A 23,636-nucleotide genomic window follows, 5' to 3' on the forward strand; every position below is an offset into this window, starting at 1 on the left:
GAATATTTTACCGTGAACTGCAGTTGATCCAATATTTGATAAAGAAGTAACAGGATATCTACTTGTCAGTGTGCCTAAATGTAGTAAAAGATCTCACTAACCGCTGAACCGATATGGTTCTCCTTTACAGTGAAGCTGTAACTAGTTCCAGGGAAGGTTTATACCTAGTTTTGGGAATTTACCTTCAACCTCCTTTAAAAAATACACTCTCACACATTTTTTTTGTTAAAAAAATTATCATGGAATGTAGAGGGTTGTATTAAAGGGACTGTGAACGAGAATTTTTCTCATCTTAATATCAAATCTTAACATTATCTCATTCATAATATCTCACAGATAGAGCAAAACGCGCTTTTGTTTGCTTAAAAAATGGCTTTTTCCGCCGATTTTTATAAGGTACAGGGAAAGGAAGAAATTTTCCGTATTATATAAAATGTGCATTAAATTGCCTTTTTCTCTCATTATAGCTAAAATTAAACTTTTTCACATAGTTCCTGATTTTTCCTAACCGTTAAGCTATCTGTAGCTGCAAATTATTAATTAAAATATGAACCAGGCACAGAGAAATTGATAAAAGAAATCAATTTTCTTTTGGAAAAGTCCAATGCGCCATTAAAATTACATAACATAATTGACCCCATGAATCTACTGTGTTTGAAACAGTAATTTTTTCTTAGGTTCGGAATACATTAAGGCTAGCGCTTACACTCTTCCCTTTTTTGATAGCTTCCCCTTCCTTATTTTGGTACATCAGCTGGACAGCTGACTTGTATAATACATAAATATTTTATAAAAAATACCTAAACAACACGCTTGAATATGAAAGTTTATTTAACGTTTACCATTAATTTAATGACAAGTAAAAATAACAATTGGAAGTATAGAGTAATAAAATATTATGCATTTTTTAAAATATTCTTTTCCTCAAAAATAGTTGAAAATTAAAACCATAGAAAAAAAATTGTCAACTCTCTCTGTTCTTAATTCGTTTTTACGCAACGCCGCATGTAGCCGTAGCTTTCTTAGCATTTTAATTTTTAATACAAAATAGAAAGTGAAAGTAAGTTGAGTTTTTTAACTGTCGGTAATCGGTATGCAGTGAAGAAATAAATAATCAGGAAAGAAGGTGACAATGGACTGTTTATTTTACTAATCCCCAATTATTTATTTCAACGTTTTCTTATTATTTGGATTAACAACTTTTGGGGATTTTATTGCACTTTGTAATGGCGCCAGTTTTTGCCATTCCCGAGGTTTTGATGGGCACATTAGGTAGGAAGGAGATGTTTTATTTTGATGACTCTGAATTACTTTTTTTAGGCAATTAAATTTAATATTTATCATATGAAGTTTTTGTTTTAACCCGTTTTTGACCAGATGAAATTTATTTGAACGCAGTTTTATACTTTTTTTTTACTTTGATATGTTACCAGAGCAGATAATGGGTTAATTTGAGTGTTCAAACGTTTCAACCACTTAATCCAGAATCACTGGAGATGTACATCAATTTATCGGCGATTGTCTTATCCCTTTAGATCCCTGAGAATTATTGGTTATTGCAACAAATCCTTATACTAAAGTAACAGGATGTCTTGTGTTTGTGTGTTTGTCTGTGTGTTTGTACGAAGGATCTCACTAACCGCTGAACCGATCGGGTTCTCCTTAACAGGGTAGCTTCTCATAAGTCCCAAGAGAAATGACAAAAAATCGAAATTTTTTAAAATTTAGGGGAGACTTCAACGTCAAATAAAGAGGTATCGTACTTAAAAATTAACTTAAACAAACAAAAACATTTAAAGTGCCACTAGAGGCCTCTAGGGGCGTAGCCGCTAGTAATATATATGTTAAAACAATAATAACCAGTTTTGAGTTATACACAAAAGTTCCCAATATTTGTGGGAAGATGATTTTCCTTCAGTGTTTTTCTGTCAGAAATTCTTTAAATAAAAATTCATCACAGAAAACCTAACTGAGTATTTAATTTTCAGATAAAATGAAGTTAGAAATAACTCAGATATTTTCAGCGTCACACTTGCTAGTTAAGCTTTAGGTAAGTTAATAATTTCATTTCATTTGTTCCAATTAAGAATGATATAAAATTAGCATATACCAGATTAGAAATCTTCATCTTTTAATCTAAAGTTAAACTACCGGCTATAGAAGCTTTCATAAACTGAAGAACTCAATCGGTTCAGTAGCTACCGTATATAATCTTAAGACAAAAAAATACTATTTTATATAATAATCTGTAGTTTCTTGTTTATTTTGTGTTAGATTTTGTATGGTATTTAAATTTATGTATTTACACAAAGTAAAGACAGTAATCTTGTTTTTAATTCTTAAAAGCATTATCTAGGTAGTGTTATGAAAACTTTAGTTTTACTTAAGACGAGTTATTGAAAGCGAAGCTTTTCTATAATAAGAGTCGGTCCGTACGTCCGTCCGTCCGTAACAGTTACCTCTTTTCGTTAATTTAAACAGGTTAGAATTGTCCTATCGATTCCAAACTTTGTATGGTGATTCCTACAACAGTTAGGTACGACGTAGAAAGCGGAGCAACTCTATAATCGTTACCAGAAAGTCCAAACATCCATTCAAAACAAGCTTATTAAACGTCAGTATGACCTTAAACAGTAACATGTCAAATTTTGTAACAAATTTACTAACAATTTTGTAAAGACATATGCATTAATATTCAGTTCTGAGACTCTGCAAGTGTTATGTTCGTTTGTCCTTCCATTTCAGAGCTTCGCTATTATGGATGTTGTTATCCTTGTTAATAGATGGAGGGGGGGGGGGGGTGATACCATCCTTTTCTAACCCGTATTTAAGCTACTAGAGATTTGGTCATTTTCGTTCTCTCTCTCTCTCTCTCTCTGCCCCCCCCCCCCCACACCCCCCAATTAGGATTAAAAACATATTGAATTTGAATTGTTTATTTTTTGTTGAAAAAAAGGTTGAATGTATACCAACTCTTTGAATACACGATTGTTTTAATATCCTTTGGCAAATTGCTGGCAGCCAAGTCTCAGCATATATATTATAAGAACCCGATTTAAAAGATCTAAAATAAACAAGAAACTTTGGCTACAGTGGGGCTAGCTCAATTGTTCAACTTCTTTCAGTTTTAAAATTGAATAACGGAGCCCAATCAATTCAGGACATTACTGTGTCCGCATTCTGTCATTCGTATGTCCGTCCTTTCGTCCGTCTAAGTAAGTTAGTAAAAAATCTTTTTAATTGGGGGTTCTTTTTTTGGTTAGTTTTTTTATTAAAGAGGACTATCCACGAACAAGAGTAAGTGATTCTAAGCATCTTCCAGCATCTTCCAGCATTGATCCTTAGCATTTTTTTAGTGAATATACTAGGTTCATGTTAATTATTTAGTTTATTGACTAAAAAATTAGGTTTTAGCATGGTTTTGTTTTGTATGAAAAAAACTTTGAAATGTTAAGCATAGTTTGGTGCAAATTCATCAAATGTTTTGATCAAACTGTTGTTTAAAAGCTCTGACACAAAAGTATATCATTTTGATTAAAAAAATATGTTTAGAAAAAGGGTTGGTAGCTTGTAATATTTTAAACAGTTTAATTAATGTACCTTTTGCAATTTACAGCATTTGATCATCATCATCGCCATTTATCTCTTCTTTCCAGAGCATAGGCCACGCACAATGGTTCTCCATTTATCTTTGAATTGGGCCTCAGTAGAGGCTTCAAGCATTTGATGCTTTTATTTTATTTTGTCCTTTGAACTCAACAAAGTAGTTGATGATATTGTATCTAAAAATGCTTTACATTTTAAAGTTTTTTTCATATAAAACCATGGTGAAGCATAACTTTTTAGTCGATAAACCAAATATTTAATATAAACCTAGTATATTCACTCAAAAAAAATACTATGGATCAATGTTGGAAGGTGCTTAAAATTACTTGCTCATGTTCGTGGATTGTCCTCTTTGAGCTGATCTAAGAGGGCGATACATTTCTATATATTTTGAGGCATAATTTGTTGAAAAATCCTAAATAATTTTCCTTATACAAAGTGCCCCTAGCCAAAGAAGAAAATAAGTTGTATTTTTATTTCCTGTCAATGACAAATGGATTAAATCAAAAACACTCTAGGGAAAGTGGGGGGTCTGTATTGAAATTCATACTTAAACCGCCAATTAAAGTGTCTAATTATTTAGAACTGTGACTCCAAGATGCTTGTTTCCCCAGAAACTTTATTCCTGGCAGCGTTGTAACTCTTACAGGTATTTTTTTGATACAAAATTAAATATTGGTGATCTTTGAGTAACAACTTTAAAAAAAAAAAATATTTAGTTATTATGCTGTTTAAAGCAACATTATAGTTCTGTGGTTAGCGAAAGGAAAAGCAAAAAAATTTAGCTACTATACTTGTTTAAGAATAAGAGGATGTCTGTCTTTTTGTCTAGCAAAGGTTCTCACTAACCGCTGAACCAATATGGTTCTTCTTTACAGTGAAGCTTTTATATAATAGGTCCAGGGAGGTACACCTCTATTTTGGGAGAGGACACTTCCACTCTTATAAGATAAATCACTATTTATAGAAGGGAGAGGGGGGGGGGGTAATGCAACCATCTCGTAATCAATGTGTAAATAACACTTAGAATTCGAATTTCGATCTGAAATTTTGCATGAGTAATCCTTGGTAGGTTTTTTTTCCTTAAATCGAACAAAAAGTTGGAAAAATAACGGCTAACGGCTGGCGGCTCAGCCGTTTAGCAATTTTTTTGGGCTATTTTCAAGGCAAATCCATCACAATACCTATCTCCACATCATACTCTTTGCCGCTCCAATACGTTGTTAAACAGGTAGTTGCTGGTACTAGAAATCTAAAAAATGCTTTTTTTCTATCATTTCACATGATTTAAAGCAAAAATATGTTGCAAAAAGTTGATTCCTACGTAATTTATGACAGATTTGCCCTAAAAATAGCCCCCAAAAAATGGCTAAATGGCTGAGCCGCCAGCCGTTAGCTGTTATTTTTTCATCTTTTTGTTCAATTCAGGGAAAATAACCTACTAAGGATTACTCATGCAAAATTTCATATCGAAATTCGAATTCTAAGTGCCATTTACACTTTCATTACGAGATGGTTGCATTAACCCCCCCCCCCCTTAACAACCTCTCCCACCCAATTATTTTTGGAGAAAAAAAGTATGGCTTCAAAACGTTTAATCTCCGCTCGATTAGAACCGGATCTCAGCTTTATTGAATAATTATGTATAGCAACGTATTATATACAATTTTCCACGAATATCAAAATAAAAAGCAAAAGATTAATGCCAGTTATTTTTAACTGAACAAAACCAACTAACTGGTTTAATCTTATGATTTTTATTTTGATATTCGTGGAAAATTGTATATAATCCGCGAAAACCTATATATAATTCTATACGATAAATGAAATGTGGACTTCTTCACCCTCCCTCAAATGCACCTATAGGCCTTTAGTCGACAAAGAAAAAATATTAAAAACAATATTTTTTAGTTCAAATGCATTTTTGGAACTACCCCTTATCCTAATCAAAAATTCTTTTTTTTGCATTTACAAAAATTAAACACATTATTCCTTTTATATGTTACCTATATAAAGTTATAAACTTTGGAATTGGAATTAGAAAATAAACGAATTAGCGGGTTTCGTTGTATTATCACAGTAGCTTTTTTCCTATTTCCAGCCCTGAGGGGGGCTCTAGTCCTGCAGGCCTATTTCCTAACCTTGCGGGGTAATCATTAACATTCAGTTAACGTAACCTACTGTAAAATAACTTATCAAAAGCTGCAATATACGACGAAACCCGCTACTTCGTTTTCGTTTCATAATTCTAAACTTTAGTTTGACTTAAAAAAAACTTTACTAGGGAAATGAGTTATTTTTTCTAATCGTGATTTTTCGTTGAAGAGTTGTGGTAACCCCCCCCCCCCCCTCCTCAAAAAAAGTAATAAATCACTAAAAGAAAGCTTCATTATTTAGGAGAACCATATCGGTTAGCAAGATCCTTCAGTACACGGACTCGGACATTCAGCCTTTTTTTTTATGAAAATCAATCTTTGAATCAAACTATCGGCTATACTCTTAGATGGGCAATTAATTCGGAGAGGGAGGGGATACAACTTCTTTACATTTACAATTTTAGTTTTACAAAATTGAAAGTAAAAAATGTTGGGGGGGGGAGTTTTTATTTCTCTTAAAACGTTACCCCAAAATAGTTATAAACTTTCATAAAACCTATGAGAAGCTACATTGTACAGAAGAACCATTTAGGTTCAGCGGATAGCAATATCCTTGAATAAACGCAGACAGACACACATAAACAGATTGTAGTTGCATAGAAAGAATTTGAAATTATCTAAAGTGAAGTTTCATATAGGTCCTTAGATGGTTTCAGGCTATTTTTTATAAATAAGTCTTGGCATGGTTTGGGCTATTTCTCTGCCCTTCTATATCCCTTCGAATATAGAACCCCTGGATAATAGGGGCGCAGCCTCTAGTTTCAAGTAAAGTAAAAGTTCAAATAGCCTCAAGATAGTATTCCGTAGGGATATAGCACAGAAACTAGAAATATATATTTTTTCTTAAGAATTAAGTGAGAGGGATAGAGTTTGGCTTTAGGAAATAATTTACAGTCGTTCTATGCAGTAATTAGATACTTGTTTTACAAAGTAGTGTGATGTATATGTGTCTGATTGGGTTTTAATTTTTGTTGTTGATAAAAGCATTAGATAATTAACCCCCCACCCCCATATCACAACCAATAATCTCAACAAAACATTGATCTTACAGACAGACGGACTTTTGAATTGTAGAGTAACTAAAATAACAGGATTCTGTCATATATGTTAAATTTGACCCCCTACTTTCATGGGCGATTTTTATCGGAAAGAAGGAGATACCATACTTCAAATTACTTAAGACCTTTCCTTGACCTATTTTTTTTTTAGATTTATCAATAAGCGAGATCTTTATGTTAACACAGATATAGAAATATTCTTTATATTTTTTTTCATTTTTCAGGTGTTACTTTATGTTGAGATTCGAGAACTTCCAAAACCAAAACCTTCATAATAAATGAAATCAATGAACATTGTTTATTTTGTACTTTTTGTATTGTATTTTTAAAAATTTTGATTTAATAAAAACAACTGTAAATTCTGTGAATTCATTTGAATTTTAAGTATAAAACATTTTTAACAGATTACTTGTTTTTATGATATTTACAATGTTTAGCTTTTAATAGCGAGGCTACTTTATGATTAGAAATTTTCGTCTGTCTGCTATGTTAATTTGAAAACTAAAATTAGAGATTAAACTCAATTGCCGCAAGGAAAAAATTATTTTCTCAGCTGCTTTATAGATAGACGGCTGATTATTTTTTGTGAAGATTATAATATCAGCTATTACTATACAACGCACTTGGTCCGTCAGGTAGTCTGTATTGTGCTAGAAAACATGAACCTAAGACAGAGGTCAGATTAAAAAAAATTGCTGACATTAAAGGTCAATATAACTATTTACCATCTATACTCTACAAAGGTGGATGGCGAGGGTGACACTAAGAAACCAAACCAAAAGTTAAAGGAACTCCACTAAAGACAGAGTTACAGCACTGAACTTTGGCTTGGCGTGGTAGATATTAAAATGTATAATGTGGAACTGTGAATATAATGTGGAACTACAGCTATTGGCAAAAACTGCCGTTTTCCGCCGAAATTTTTTTTCTTTACTCGCTAAATCACATAATAATCGGAGACAATCTTAGTTTTTTCCTATCAAAGATTTTCAACATATCAAAAAAATCTGAAGTGACGAGTGTAAATATAAGAAAATCCTCTTATAAATATTTCTTTTTTTCAATCCTTATTCTACTATATAAAGAAGAAAGTTTTTTTTTGTCTGTAGTGAAGGATTTCTCTAGTCGCTGAACCAATTTTAGAGTGAAGCTTCTTATATGTCCAAGGGTAGTTTTATGCTTTTTTATTTATAAAAAAAAGTCGTTGTAAGGTTTTAAGCTATTTTACTGCACTTTCATATCCCTAGACACCAGGGACGCAGCCGCTAGTCCGTATGATAAAGTAACAGGATGTCTGTACCGATGTATCTCTCTCAACCGATCGGGTTCTCCTTTGCAGGGTAGCTTCTCATAGGTCCCAGAGGCGTAACAGCTAGATTTGAAAATTTTGATTTTCTCAAATGACTCAAATTATTTAATTTGGCTGAGGAAAGGCAAAATTAAATTTCGGCGGAAATTGGCTGTTTTCGGCAATAGATGCGGTTGTGATGGAAAGCAATTATGTAATTGTTACCAACATTTATCCTTTTTAAAAGTGAAGCTTTTCTATGATTAGGGTCAGTCAGTCCGTCCATAACAGTTAGCTCTTTTTTGTTAATTTATACATGTTAGATTTGTCCTATCGATTTAAAACTTTACATGGTGGTTCCTGTAGTGGTTAGGTACGATTTAGAAAGTGTAGCAACTCTAAAATCGTTACTAGAATGTCAATATGTTTATTTTAAACATATTTATTTTTAACTTTTTTAACAAATATTTCTATGTGTTATAATAAACCGATTGGTCTGAGTTTTGGAATCTGATTCGCACAACAAAGTACATCGTAACTCTATAATTATGTCTAAAAATGTAAGTATGTCCTTATCCTGCATTTCAGCAGTACAAGTTTACTTACAATTTTGTTTCGTATTTAATACATTTAAAGGGTGAGCAAAACAAATTCGTACATTTTAAAATTCAAATTGCACGGCTTGTGTTAATGTTAGAAAACAGGTGAGCATACCGTTAGAACTGCTATAAAGTCTATTTTTTGGAAATATAAAAACAATTCCTGTGCTAGGCATTGGTAAGGAGCTACGCGTTAAAATGTCCCAACTGACGTAAAACTTGACTTGCGAGTATATTAGAGAATAGGGTGTACAAAAAGAGCTACGTACAATTTGATTTTAAAATTCCGTTTGTCCTACCGTTTCAGTGCTTCGCATTTATGGATGCTGTCATCCTTGTTAAAATTCAAATTGTGCGGCTTGTGTTAAAAGAAGAAAAATGTTATGCATACCGTTAGAACCGCTATGAACTATTTTCATGGTAATATAAGGACGGTTCTTGTGCTACAATGAAATAATCTAGGAGCTAGGTGATAAGATGTCCTAAATTTTACTGGCAAGTCAAGTTTCGAGTCAGTTGGGACATTTTAACACGTAGTTCCCTCACTATACGAAGCAGAGGAATCGTTTTTATATTTCCGAAATATAAACTTCATATCGGTTTTAACGGTATGCGTAACTTTTTTCTACTATTAACACAAGCCGCGCAATTTGAATTTTAACAAGGATGACAACATCCATAAAAGCGAAGCACTGAAACAGTAGGACAAACGGACATTAACACTTGTAAAATGTCAGAACTGAATAATCAGAATATAAATGTATAAGAGTAAAAGCAAAATTGTAAGTAAATTTGTTGAAAAACTGCTTGATACAGGATAATGTTTATGGACATTATCATACTTACATTTTAAGGACTTGTTTATAGAGTTGCTTCGCTTATTACATTATACTTTATTGTCCCAGGAATCAATATGCCAAAAATCTGATCAAACAGATGATTAGATCACATAAAAATTTGTTGTTGAAAAAGTAAAAAAATCAACATGTTTAAAATGGACGTACGGAAATTTTGGTAATGATTATAGAGTTGCTACGCTTTCTAAATCGTACCTAACTACTAAAGGAATCACCATGCAAAATTTGAAATCGATAGGACAATTCTAACATGCCTGAATTAACGAAAAAAGCTATCCGTTACGGACGTACGGACGGACCGACCCTAATTATAGAAAAGCTTCGCTTTTAAAAATGTACGCATAGTAATTTACAAACTTTTCAGTGTAATATCCAAAAACCGCCTAGGGAAATTTTAGGTACCTTTGGAAATACATTTGGATTCACACAATTATACTAGAAACGTCCAAAAATTAAATCATTGCCTCAGAATGTTAGAATGAAGTATTATCTAGAAAGTGAAGCAACTCTTGTGACTATTTAATCGGAAGACCATAAATACACTAATTTTTTAGATATTTATTTATGTTCTCAGTAAAAAGATCGTGCGATCAAAGGGATGGTTGTCTAAAGAGCATGTGAACATATAATCATGCTCGCACAGCACAATTTAGTAAGATTTAGTTCAAAGATGCAATAAAATAAGATATCATGTCTATCCTCTCCTCATAAAATAACTTCAACCTGTATGTCCATAATATTTGTATTGTAATTTGGGGGAAATGTGACTTTCTCGGCTGCTAATGAAGATAGAGAGCTATAATTTTCAGTGAAAATTCCATTGGCAAATGCCTGTCTAGTCTATACATTATTTGCCCCTTGTCTGTCAGTCGTGCTTATAAACATGTTAATTTGTTTCATGATTTTCGTTCTTTGCTACTTATGGATGGTGTCATCATTGTTTTATTTAACTTCTAATACATTTGAAGGTGGATAGGTTAAAATTCAACAAATAAAACTTGGTTGGCTCATAGAATGTATGAATCAAGAAATTCTTTCTAAAATAAGTATTTTATTTATCAAAACATAAAAAACATATAACAGTAACTTCAATCTTTACAAATAAATACAAACAATGATCAAAGTTGTGTTATACAATATTTAAAGGAGTCATTCCATGTCATTTTCAGGTGAAATTAAAAGAAAGATAAAATCCATAGGTAGAAATTATAAAAAAAATGTTTCCATGAAGTGCATTTAACAATTGCAATTCAATATTCAGATGAGAATAGTTATTTATCGCATCATATTATAGATAGCATTCTGCAAATATAAAAATAAAAATGTTTAAGATATGAAGCCAAACTGGAAATAAGGGAGAGGGTGGAAGTGACAATTTTTTTAAACCAAATATAAAAGTCAAAGAAATTCAATTAAATAAAGAGTTACAGCTCTTAGATTTGACATGGCAGTTGTTTTGTAGAGGTACAATATGGAAATATGAAGCAACGGCGGTTGAACCACCGCTCCCGCCGAAAACCGCCGTTTTCCGCCGAAATTTATATTTGCCTTTTCTCGCTAAATTAGACAATTTTCAATCATCTAAGATATTTTTTTCCATATAAATTTCCCTTATATGTTCACTTGACACTTGGAATATTTCAAACATGTCAATATCAAGATTGCAAGTGTCAAGTGTAAATCTATTTATACTTCATACTTCCAGTAAAACCACAATTCTCAACTATTGCATTAGCAGCCCTCCACTTTCCTGACGTTCCTTATATTTGCATTTGGCGAGAAAGGGCGATAAAAATTCGGCGGAAAACAGCGTTTTTTGGCGGGAGCGGCGGTTCTTCTGTCATTTCCTCACAATTCCGCAACTGCCATGTCAAATCACAGAGCTGTAACTCTTTATTTAGTTGCGTTCCTTTGACTTTTAGTTTAGGTTTAAAAATGTCACTTCCGCCTCCCCTCTTTTATAGTTTCTGGACATTCAAATTAAATCTCAAATCTGTTATAAAAATAAAAAATTAATAGCAATTAAAACAATATTAAATGTTTTGTTTACTGCAATGTGTAGGTGTAATATCATTGAATTAAAAAATATGACAAAAAATCACAAAAGTTATACATGTATTTAAGTATTGAATTATCCAGTATCATGATTTAATTTTTAAAAACAAAGCTCTGCTATTTCAAAACCCAAAATATTGAGCTTTCAACAAAGTGATTTTGAATGATTATCTTCAGTTTTTCTGATATCACCGTCGTTGCCATTATCTAAAGAAAAAAATAGTTTTAATTAGATAGTTTTAAGACAACGTATATGTCAAGCTTGGGCTGATTTTAATTTTGAGGGATGTAAAAAAAATTGCGCAATTCGCACATCTATTATTCAATTCAGGGATCGACACTTTGATTTTTGAGTGGGTGGATGGACATATAGGGGGGTGTAGGCAACCCGCTGTCATAAAAAATACACCCTTTTGTTGTCTGTTATACAGCCCCATCGATTTTTGTATGAGGAGGAGTCAAATTTTTTTTTGCGCTTCACAACCCCCTGACAAAACCCTGTGCACGCCACTGATTAGAAGGTGTTGTTAATTCAATTTAAACATGATTGACGTAAATCCTTATAATAAAGTAACAGGGTCTTTGTTTCTCTGTACCTAAGGATCTCGCTAACCACTGAACTGATCTGGTTCTCCTTCACAGGGCAGCTTCCCATAGGTCCCGGGAAGGTTTATAATTATTTTGGGGTAGGCTACCACCACACTCCCAAGAGAAATCGCCCGTAGAAAAAAATACCCCCTAACCCCCCCCCCCCCCAAAAAAAAAAAACTAAATTTTAAAAAATGGGGTTTGGTATTCAACTCTCCTCTCAAGTACCGCTAGAGGCCTCTAGGGGCGTAGCCGCTAGTAAATAATAAAGTAAATAAATATCCTATACATTCATGTTCAAACAATTTGGATCAATAAAAAATAAATCCATATTTATTACAAGCCAATCGGGGACGTGCTTTGGCTTTCATCTTAATCTGTATCAAATATTTACCTTTCACAAATTTAAGTAATACGGATGTGGTTCAACTTTGATGTTAATCATATTCTTAATTTCTGAAATTTTAAAATGTAAAATCAAACATATTCTAGGATTTTTAATATTATATGATACATGACAAATGTTATAAAGGTATTGTCGTCTAACTATACTCTATGTTAATCCAAAAAATATAGAATATTAAGGCAATTGAATTAATATGGTATAAGAGTATAACATAATCTCATCAAAAAACATAAAAAATCATCACAATTTAATAGGACTTAATTAACTATTTTCTAGGAATGATCATATTAGAAAGGCTACGCTTCGTTTATTGTACTTAAACATATATAATATATATGAAATATAAAAATCCTGATTCTTCAAAAATATTTAAGGGAAGCCCTACTACGTTTCCAATTTTGGTTTGTATGACTTATAGTTTTTAACTATTCTGCATTCACTAATTTTGTCTTTCATATTATAAAAAACTAAAAAATGTTAATATGTTTTAAAAACTCATTTTAATCTAAAAAATCAAATCAAATATGAAACAAACTCGGAAATCAAATCTGCTACAAAACAATAACAAAAGTCAGCTGCTACAAATTTTTCTGTAGAGGTAGAGATGGACAAAATATTAGTCGTAATTTTTAACCCATACCCAAATGAGTATTTGTAAAAAACATATGTATTTATTCATTTTTATCAAACTATTTTGCAATAAATATAATTACAGCATTATAAGACTATGAAAAACAAACTTTTATTCTTTTATACTATGATAAGTAACTAAAATGAAAACGGAAAAAAATACTCAGGAGAAATTTGTCTAATTCTATATATTCTATAAATTGGTATAAGGATTTGGATGGAAGTACTAGCCTAATCTAGACATTATACAGATAATTTCCATTTTAAAATGCTTCATTTATCGACAATTACACAGTAACAAAACAGTAAAATAAAAATTCGATATAACATAACTAATTAGACACTGTTAGGAAAACTTTTAAGCTATATTTTATAACCAAATTGTCATTGGAAATAGATTTAAACAGTAAAAATGTAGTCAAAGCAGCTTAAAAAAATTTTCTTCCCTTCCCCAACAAGGTTTTTTCAGGTTTAAAAAGTCAATATTTTTTTTCACAAGGAACTTTCAGATATTTTTTTTAGTTAATGTTGTTTTAAAAACACCCTTCTTTTCGTATATTAACAGAAAGTTTTAGCTTCACACTCCCTTTAAGTGTAGGCTGTATTTGAATTATGATGAACTGAAAATGTATTACCCATTTTTACCTATTTTCCAAAGTTATATGACAGATAACCCAACTATTGAAATGCGTTACAATGTATAAACGATTTATACATTATCATTTAAAATTTTTATTTTTTGGGAGGAAGTTTGAAGCTTTTTAGCTAGTAGTAGATATTGAGATAGAATGAGGTTGATACGTACATAATCGGAAACTAAAATCCAGCTGACCTGAATTATAGATGTTCCTACGACACATTCTAATTGTAGAGTAGCTGTACTACTTTATATAACAACTTTTTTTAGGTGTACAACGCGCCATTTTTGACCACCTGGTTTTGTACAACGTGGACATTGTTGTTCTTTCCGCTCTACATGATTTCTATTGTCTCTTGTTCTTGTTTTTGTAAAAATAAGGTAACACAATTTTTTCTACACTTTTGCAAGATATCTCTTTAAAATATTGTACCTTGTTGTCCCAGGAATCATTGGTCTAAAAGTAAGAGAAATAGGATGATTACAATATATAATAAATTGTTGTCTAACTTTACAAATCATCATTTTTGAATAGAGGTATAGACTTTCTGAGAGTTGCTTCGCTTCCTAAACTGAACCTAATTGTTAGAGGAATCATCGTGCTATCCTATGAAGATATGGACTCTTATTATAAAAAAAATATCATATAAAACTACATATAAATTTTATGTTTATTTTTATTTTTTAAGGTAAAGATAGGTGCTGTTCTAAGATCAGCAGTATTCACATACAAAGAAAAGGGTTTCAGCTTAGGTAAATATTTTACAAAAGGGCTTCAAATCCGGTTATTTACCACAGGATCAGAACCAGTTCTAAGTCTTAACAGAAAATCATCAAGCCTTTATTTAAAAGCAGCTTATAGTGCCTACAAAAAAATGACGTCATACAATATAAATGACCAATGATCAAAAATAAAATATATATTGGCCTATCATTGTTCACTTGTATTGTATGACGTCATTTTTTATAGGCACTATAAGCTGACCTCTTTTTTTGTAGTTTAACCGACAGACAGACGGACTAAGAAAATTACATATATCCTGAATGTTTCTCATTAGTACTGTTAAACAAGGATGACAACATCCATAAAAGTGAAGCTCTAAAACGATAGGACAAACGAACATTAACACTAGCAGAGTGTCAGAAAAGGAATGTATAAAAGTCGTAAAAAGAAAATTTGTTGAAAAACTGTGTCAGATAATGGAGAATGTTTAAGGACATACTTACATTTTTAGGACTTGATTACAGAGATGCTTCGCATATAATCTTTTAATTTATTGTTTTGGGAATCATATTCCAAAAATCAGATCAATGATAATCATATCACATGAAAATTTTATGTCAAAATTATTTAAAAATCAATATGTTTAAATGGACGTATGGACTTTTTTGGCTACACTTTCTAAATTGTACCTAGCTGTTTATCTTAAAAAGTAGCCGAGTAGCGTTAAGTACAGACGAACGGACAGTTCGAATTAAAAAATAGCTTGCAAAATGTATAGAGTAAGTAAGGTTTAAAAGAATATTTCGCTATTGAATTAATTTTTATTATTTTCAGGAAGTTTTCTGGGACGTTGTATAATGTTCTGTTTGTTATCTGTCCTCACCAACTACCTGTACATTGCTTCTTTAAAGTAAGTTCTGTCTGTTATCTGTCTGTTGTCTGTCTGTTATCTGTCTGTTATCTGTCTGTTATCTGTCTGTTATCTGTCTGTTATCTGTCTGTTATCTGTCTGTTATCTGTCTGTTATCTGTCTGGTATCTGTCTGTCATCTGTCTGTTATCTGTCTGTTATCTGTCTGTTGTCTGTCTGTTATCTGTCTATTATCTGTCTGTTATCTGTCTGTTATCTGTCTGTGTTCTGTCTGTTATCTGTCTGTTATCTGTCTGTTAAATGTATGTTATCTGTCTGTTATCTGTCATTAATCTGTCTGTTATATGTCTGTTATATGATTGTTATCTGTCTGTTATCTGTATGTTTTCTGTCTATTATCTGTCTGTTATCTGTATGTTTTCTGTCTATTATCTGTCTGTTATCTGTCTGTTATCTGTCTGTTATCTGTCTGTTATCTGTCTGTTATCTGTCTGTGTTCTGTCTGTGTTCTGTCTGTTATCTGTCTGTTATCTGTCTATTATTTGTATGTTATATGTCTGTTATCTGTCTGTTATCTGTCTGTTATCTGTTTGTTATCTGTCTGCTATCTGTCTGTTATCTGTCTGTTATCTGTCTGTTATCTGTCTGTTATCTGTTTAATATCTGTCTGTTATCTGTTTGTTATTTGTCTGTTATCTGTCTGTTATCTGTTTGTTATCTCTCTGTTATCTGTCTGTTATTCTGTCTGTTAACTGTTTGTTATCTGTCTGTTATCTTTCTGTTATCTGTTTGTTATCTGTCTATTATCTGTCTGTTATCTGTCTGTTATATGTCTGTTATCTGTCTGTTATCTGTCTGTTATCTGTTTAATATCTGTCTGTTATCTGTTTGTTATTTGTCTGTTATCTGTCTGTTATCTGTTTGTTATTTGTCTGTTATCTGTCTGTTATCCTGTCTGTTAACTGTCTGTTATCTGTCTGTTATCTTTCTGTTATCTGTTTGTTATCTGTCTGCTATCTGTCTGTTATCTGTCTGTTATCTGTCCTCACCAACTACCTGTACATTGCTTCTTTAAAGTGAGTTTTCTGTGGATAGTTACATGAAAAATTTTAATATTAATTTTATTTTTGTTATCCCTAAGAACAAAGCTTTTGTAGTAATTAATTTAGAATATACATGTAAAATTATGGCATGGGAAAAATTTGTCATAACTTCTGCTTGCTCACATGGCCATCATTTATTGGTCAATTCGTTCATACAGTAGGATGCGAGGGGATGGGTTAACGGGGGTGGATGAAGGTATCTTTATTTTAGCCAGCTACAAGTTTTATTTTCTTATAAATATAAAACTATGGGGACTAGTGTAATAAACAGCCCATTGTCCCCTCTCTCTAATTATGGTATAATATATAGGTTTCAATAAATAGAACAATACATAAAAAAAACAGACACTTGTATATAGAGCTGCTACGCTTTTAATAATAATATCGGCAAACCTCGTTCGATTGAGTGTCAATTCATTTCTGCAAAATATCAAAAACGCTAATATTTTATATAATTAAAATAGCTTAATCTTTTTTTGGCAACAGTTTGAATAATGGATAAAGAATACGTGAATATTGTGAGAAATTCTATTATACCCTGATAAATTGTTTCTCCAAGCTTGCATATAAAACAATTCCCCCTCCCCCCCCCCCCAGCCCCTTCACTGATCATTGAGGAACGAATTGACCAACATCTAAGAACTATATTATCAACCTATCCAAAAAATTCGGGTATAGTCGCTTTCGTGACAACGCCGTTTAATAGTTTATTTTAGGTTAGGTGATTGCCCCTCAGGGTTCGGCTTTGGCCCTGCAGGGGCTAGAAATACGACGAAACGCCCCTTAACAGTAGTTGTCACGAAAGGGATTATACCTGTCATAATCCACGTATTCCATATCCAATTCTGTAATATAATGCGTTTTCATATATTTTAATGATACATTTGCGCAATTGAATACACACCTTTTTGGTTTCGTGATCTAACTTAACATTGGAAAATAGGTGCTACATCAAATCAGCAAAAAAACATAGATTTTTAGGATTAACATTAGAGTAAAACACTAGAGGGGGAAGGGGTCAAATAACCGTATGTCCCAATCCCAAGGACCTAGTGCCGACTCTCAATTGGATCTTTGAAAATCAAGCGGGTATATTAACACAGCCAAATAGCAGAAAACAAATTGTTAGCAGGCAAAATAGGTACTTGGAAAAGTGGGGGCAGGTAGTTATCTGTATATACATATATATACTATAGATCTGTTAGATTGACCATACTTTTTTACATAGTTATGAGAACGTTTGTAAATAACAGATTTTAAATTAAATAAATGAACCATCAAACTAACAGATAAAATTTACCTGATTTTCCTATTGATATTGCTTCGCTACATATTATTAAAAAAAAGTAAAAGTCCCAGGGGGTTTGTGGGGTAAAGAGGCATTTACCCCCCCTCAAACTTTGAAAACTAATTTTACTCCACTCAATATTTCAATAAATACATTAGATTACGGCGCCTAAAACCTTTAAAACCCTAAAGTAAACCCCCCTTTAAAAAGCTTGGACATCCTTGTAAATTTATTGCTAACTGACTTTCTGCTGATCTTAATGCACACTTATTATTCTATCTGATAAACAAGGGATCAAAAATAAATTATTTTTATGTACTTTTCTTTAACCAGCTAATTATTTAGTTTTTTTTTTCTATAAATCTATCTATTAATCTTTCAATCTATCTATTCATCTATATCTATCCTTCCATCAATCTAATCTCTATAACTATCACCAAATTAATCAACTTATCTATCTACTTATCAGTTTAACTATAAATTATCTTTCAGTCTATCCTTTTAAAAGCGAAGCTTTTCTATAATTAAGGTCGGTCCGTCCATCCGTTCGTCCGTCCGTCCGTCCTTCCGTACGTCCGTCCGAGATAGATAGCTTTTATTCGTTAATTAAAGCAGGTTAGAATTGTCCTATCGATTTCAAACTTTGCATGATGATTTCTATAGTAGTTAGGTACGATTTAGAAGGCGTAGCAACTCTATAATCATTACAAGAATGTCCATATGTCCATTTTAAACATGTTTTTTTTCTACTATTTTAACAACAAATTTGTCTGGATCTAAATATCCGTTTGATCTGATTTTTGGTATATTGATTCCTGGAACAACAAAGAACAATAGTATAAGCTGAGCAACTCTATAATCAAGTAGTTATAAATGTAAGTATGTCCATAAACATTATCCTGTATCCAGCAGTTTTTCAGCAAATTTACGTACAATTTTACTTTGACTCTTTCGATACTTTCATATTCTGATTATTCAGTTCAGACACTATACGAGTGTTAATGTCCGTTTGTTCTACCGTTTCAGTGCTTCGCTTTTATGGATGTTGTCATCCTTGTTTTTTATTAATTAATTTATCTATATATCTTTCTCTCTATCTATTAAACAATCTAATATCTTTATTCATAAGAGGTTAACTCACAAACAAACTATGAATTTTACATATGTATTCAGACATTACAAATTGTTTCGTGCATGTTTTTTACTCTTCAGGTGTCAATGTAAAACTAAAGTTGAAGACGAATTTAAATTTAATAGTTATTTCTCGCATCGTATCATAAACGGCTTTCCGTGGATATAGAATGTACAATTATGAGATTAAAACTAGTTTTTTTAGCCCCGAGGTGCCGAAGGCACCGGCTAAAAAAACTGGTTTTAATCTTATGATTGTACATTTTTATATTCGTAGAAAGCTGGATATAATACGATGCTAGACATAGTTTTTTCGTGTGGATGAGAACCGGTTCCTATCCACCGGATTAGAATGAATACGAGAAAAATGTACAATCATAAGATTAAAACCAGTTTTTTTTTTATCCCGCGCCTTCGGTACCTTTGGGATAAAAAAATGGTTTTAATCTTATAATTGTACATTCTATATCTGCGGAAAGCTGTTAATAATACGATCCGAGAAATAACTATTATAGATATTTTGGAACATATTGGTTTTTAAAATATGTATTCATAGCTGTACATCTATCTATTTGTCTATCTATTTTATTTGTAAAACAAAAATGACGGTCAGACTGCCTTTTTGCAGGTTTTTGGCTATTTTTATATTTTTCACATTTCCCCATATCTTTGGTGTTTATGGTCCGATTTTCAAAATTTTTTCAGTTAAAGATATCAAAATTAAATTTCCTGTCGTTTGAAGAAAACAACAATTACAGTCAGACTGCCTTTTTGCAGGTTTTTGGCTTTTTTTATATTTTTCATATTTTTACCCATATCTTTCGTGTTTATGGTCCATTTTTCCAAAAATTTTCAGTTAAAGATATTAAAATTAGATTTCTGGCGTTTTAAGAAAAGAAATAATGGCGGTCAAACTGCCTTTTAGCAGGTTTTTGGCTTTTTTTATGTGTTTGACATATTTCCCCATATCTTTAGTATTTTTGGTCCACTTTTAAAACTTTTTTGCATTAATAGTTTCAAAATATTTTTTTCCCATTGTTATGTGCATCTAGTATGTAATTTACTTTAACCGTCTTCATCATACAAAGTAAAACAAGGTTTCGTGTTTATTTTCTCCAAAAAATCTATTCTTGATTTTAATAAATACACTTTAAATCTACTTCTACGTATTCCCATCCACAATTTTTTGTGCTTCGCTACTTATGGATGTTGTCATCCTTGTTTGTATCCATTTATGTAGTGTCATTTCGTCTAGCCTAATATTAATGAATGACCATCAGATCAGGGATATAAAGGGATAAGACAATGGCCGCTAAATTGATGCACATTCCCAATGATGATATGCAGAATTATCCATTCTGTAGATTACAATTATTGGTTGGAACGTTTGAACACTCAATTTTATAAACCAACTATTAAAATTTCAATAAAAATACCATAAGTTGTATTCAATTTGGGTTGCTTCTATAGACATGCATTATTGGTCAGTTCGTTTATCCAGCAGCAGGGGAGAGGAAATGGTAAAGGGGTTGGATGTGGGTGGGTGATCGATATTTAGCCAGCTACAAGTTTAACTTTATTAGAGTATATGATAATCTGGTGTAAGATCCAATTGATAATAATTATATTATCCCCATATCTAGGTGTCTCAGATAATTAGCTTATTTTTACTTTATTTAATATTTGGGTAAAAATTATTTTTTAGCAAGTGTTTTGTAGGTTACCAGAGAGAGAGGGGATAGGGGCTGTTTATTACACTAGTCCCCAAAGTTGTTGAGCTAACAAATAAGAAAATGTTATTATAAAACTTTAGGGACTAGTGTAATAAACAGCTCACTGTCCCCTATCTCTCTCTCTGCATCTTAATTCAAAAGTACACAAATAAAATAAGAGTTTATACTTAGAAATATTTGAGAAATGGTCAAAAACTAAGTTTGAATAAGTTGAGGGATTTAAATTTTGATATGATGGGATTTACTATGCAATAGAACAGTAATCTTAAGGGATAAGACAATATGCAATATATAAATCCAATGATGATAAACAAAATTATCTCTACTGTAAAATAAAATTTAAGGTTTAAAAGTTAGAACACATCATTTTTTGAAACAGCAATTCAAAATTCAAAATAAATTACTCAAAGTTTTTGAGCAATCAAATCAGATAACATCGTTATAAAACTTTGGGTACCAGTATAATTTACAGCTCAATATCCTCCCAATTTCAGTAAAGTATACATTCATCCAGTAGTAGGGGAGGGGTTGGGGTAAAGGGTTGTATGACAGATATCGTTATTTTAGCCACTTGCGCGTTTCACTTTAGTATAGCACATGAAAATCTGGTGCAATATCCAAGCAATAATAAATTCATTATTTTGAAATTATGTATGCAATTAATGCATTTTAGAACTTAACAAAGCCTTCGACAATATATTTAACTTTGAGTAGTCTTAATAATGTTTTAAAACGTCAGTTTAGGTTGCTATCATGGACATAATTTATTGGTCAGTTTGTTCATCCAGTATCCAGATTAGGGGGTCGTCATTTCAGCCATCTACAAGTTTCACTATATTAGATTACTAGCGGCTACGCCCCTAGAGGCCTCTAGTGGCACTTTAAATGTTTTTGTTTGTTAAAGTTAATTTTTATGACGATACCTCTTTATTTGACGTTGAAGTCTCCTCTAAATTTTTTAAAATTTCGATTTTTTTGTCATTTCTCTTGGGAGGGTGGTGGTACCCTCCCCCAAAATAGTTATAAACCTTCCCGGGACTTATGAGAAGCTACCCTGTTAAGGAGAACCCGATCGGTTCAGCGGTTAGCGAGATCCTTCGGTACACACAGACAGACACATAGACATCCTGTTACTTTAGTATAAGGATAGATAATTTAGTTTAAGATCTAAGTATTAATAAATCCATTGAAAAAATATAAATGTAATGCAGTCTATATGAGCATTGTCTAGTAGAATTATACACTATTCATATTTGATCAGTCTATTAGAATATTGTCTAATAGAATTATACACTATGCATATTTGATCAGTCTATAAAGGTACTATCTAGTAGAGTTATGCACTTTGCATATTTGGAATAATATCATCACTATAAACATATGGTTTTACATACAAGATGTTCTAAAACTATTCTGGAATAGTTATTTTGTTAGAATTATATACAGCTATAGATAGAAAAATGAAAATGAAGATTTAAGTTGGCCCTTAGTGGATATGATACATGATTTTTCAATATGGCTTGAAAACAGATATAAATTAGTTTTGAAACCATACTGGAAAGTTATTTAAATAATAAAAGTTCTCGTTTATTGTTATTTTTAAATATTTTTTTACAGAAGGAATTTTGAAACTTTTTACATATAAACTTTTTTTTTAATTAACATTACTTATGTATATTCTTTTTGCATATTTGAATAATAAGTTTCTACATATTTTATTTCACAAAAAAATGGGTTTCTAGTTTTAAATCTATAAAATATATGTAAAATAACCCAAAAATTACTTGTTTTTTTAAGAAAACTTTTTGGCCCTGTCAGTGTAAAAAAGATATTTTTTTTTGTGAACAACCCTGTATTATGAAGAATGTATTATATCCCTACGAATTCATTCATATAAATTCAACACTTGCTTGGAATATCCACACAAAGTCAAAACCATTTTCATTATTGCTTCAAAACCGATTAATATCTGGGGGATTAGAACCAGTTCTCATCAATACGAAAAAATTATGTCTAGCATCGTATTATATCCAGTTTCCTACGTATATAAAAATGTTCATTGTATCCGCAGAAATATGTTTATAATACGATGCGAGAAATAACTATTAATCCTCTTTTAAGAGCCAAAATTGTTGAGAGGGTTGATTACTTACTGCTGCTATGCAAGGCGGTTGCCTTGTTATTTATCGTGTATAGTATGCATGCGTCAATTTTCAGTTGATCTTAATTTCTATTAATATTTAAGACTATCAGACAAAGGTTGGACTTTAAATAAGTTTAACCATTTTTTGCTTTCTTCCCACATTTTAATTCATCAACCATTATCTGTAGGTCCTTTTACATAGATAGATTTATCAAATTTTTTATGATGTTTCCATTTTTTAGGATTAATAGTGGAAGCTCTTTATAATGCCTATAAAATAAATTATGTCATACAATAAAAATGACCAATGATAGGCCAATACACAGACTAAATTTTCAATAACAGGCCTGTCTATATGTATATTTTAATTGACCAATGGTAGGCCAGTATAACGTAATTTTTTATAGGCAATATAAAAAGCTTTTTAATAGTGGGCTATCAATGAACCGGTAAAAAATTTTTCAGAAATATGCTTGAAAAGTTTTACGAAAGCTGTTTAAAGTTGATTAAAATTCTGTTTGTGGTGTTTACAACCTTAATACGAGCATTCTACAGGAATTATCAAACTTAAATTTAGTAGCTACTCTATAATTGACTTTAGCCTGTAGTCCGTAGCTTTATGAAGAAAATATAGTTTGTCAGTCGTGCTACAAAAAAAATCAATATCAAATTTATAAAAGACACAATTTGCAATTAATAATCTGATATATTCATCCTATTATATAAAGTAGTAAGCGTTTTTTGTCTGTCCCGAAGAATCTCGC

General features: G+C 31.6%; 1 protein-coding gene and 1 long non-coding RNA gene across 2 annotated transcripts in view; both read left to right on the forward strand.

Moving 5' to 3' along the window:
- LOC145332812 (solute carrier family 35 member F3-like) overlaps positions 1–23,636 on the forward strand; it is a 133,629-nt gene that overhangs the window by 83,006 nt on the left and 26,987 nt on the right. The window contains exons 12-14 of the mRNA XM_080177879.1: positions 14,151–14,261; positions 14,570–14,633; positions 15,439–15,514. Of these exons, the coding sequence (XP_080034005.1) occupies positions 14,151–14,261; positions 14,570–14,633; positions 15,439–15,514 (251 nt within the window). The remainder of the gene's footprint in view (positions 1–14,150; positions 14,262–14,569; positions 14,634–15,438; positions 15,515–23,636) is intronic.
- Positions 1,917–7,225, forward strand: LOC145332811 (uncharacterized). The gene is made up of 3 exons (XR_013884316.1): positions 1,917–2,050; positions 4,190–4,255; positions 7,045–7,225. It is a non-coding gene; the product is annotated as an uncharacterized LOC145332811 (long non-coding RNA).

Source organism: Acartia tonsa, chromosome 11 (assembly GCF_053477335.1).
Source record: "Acartia tonsa isolate MP-2025a chromosome 11, ASM5347733v1, whole genome shotgun sequence".
Lineage (NCBI taxonomy): Eukaryota > Metazoa > Arthropoda > Copepoda > Calanoida > Acartiidae > Acartia > Acartia tonsa.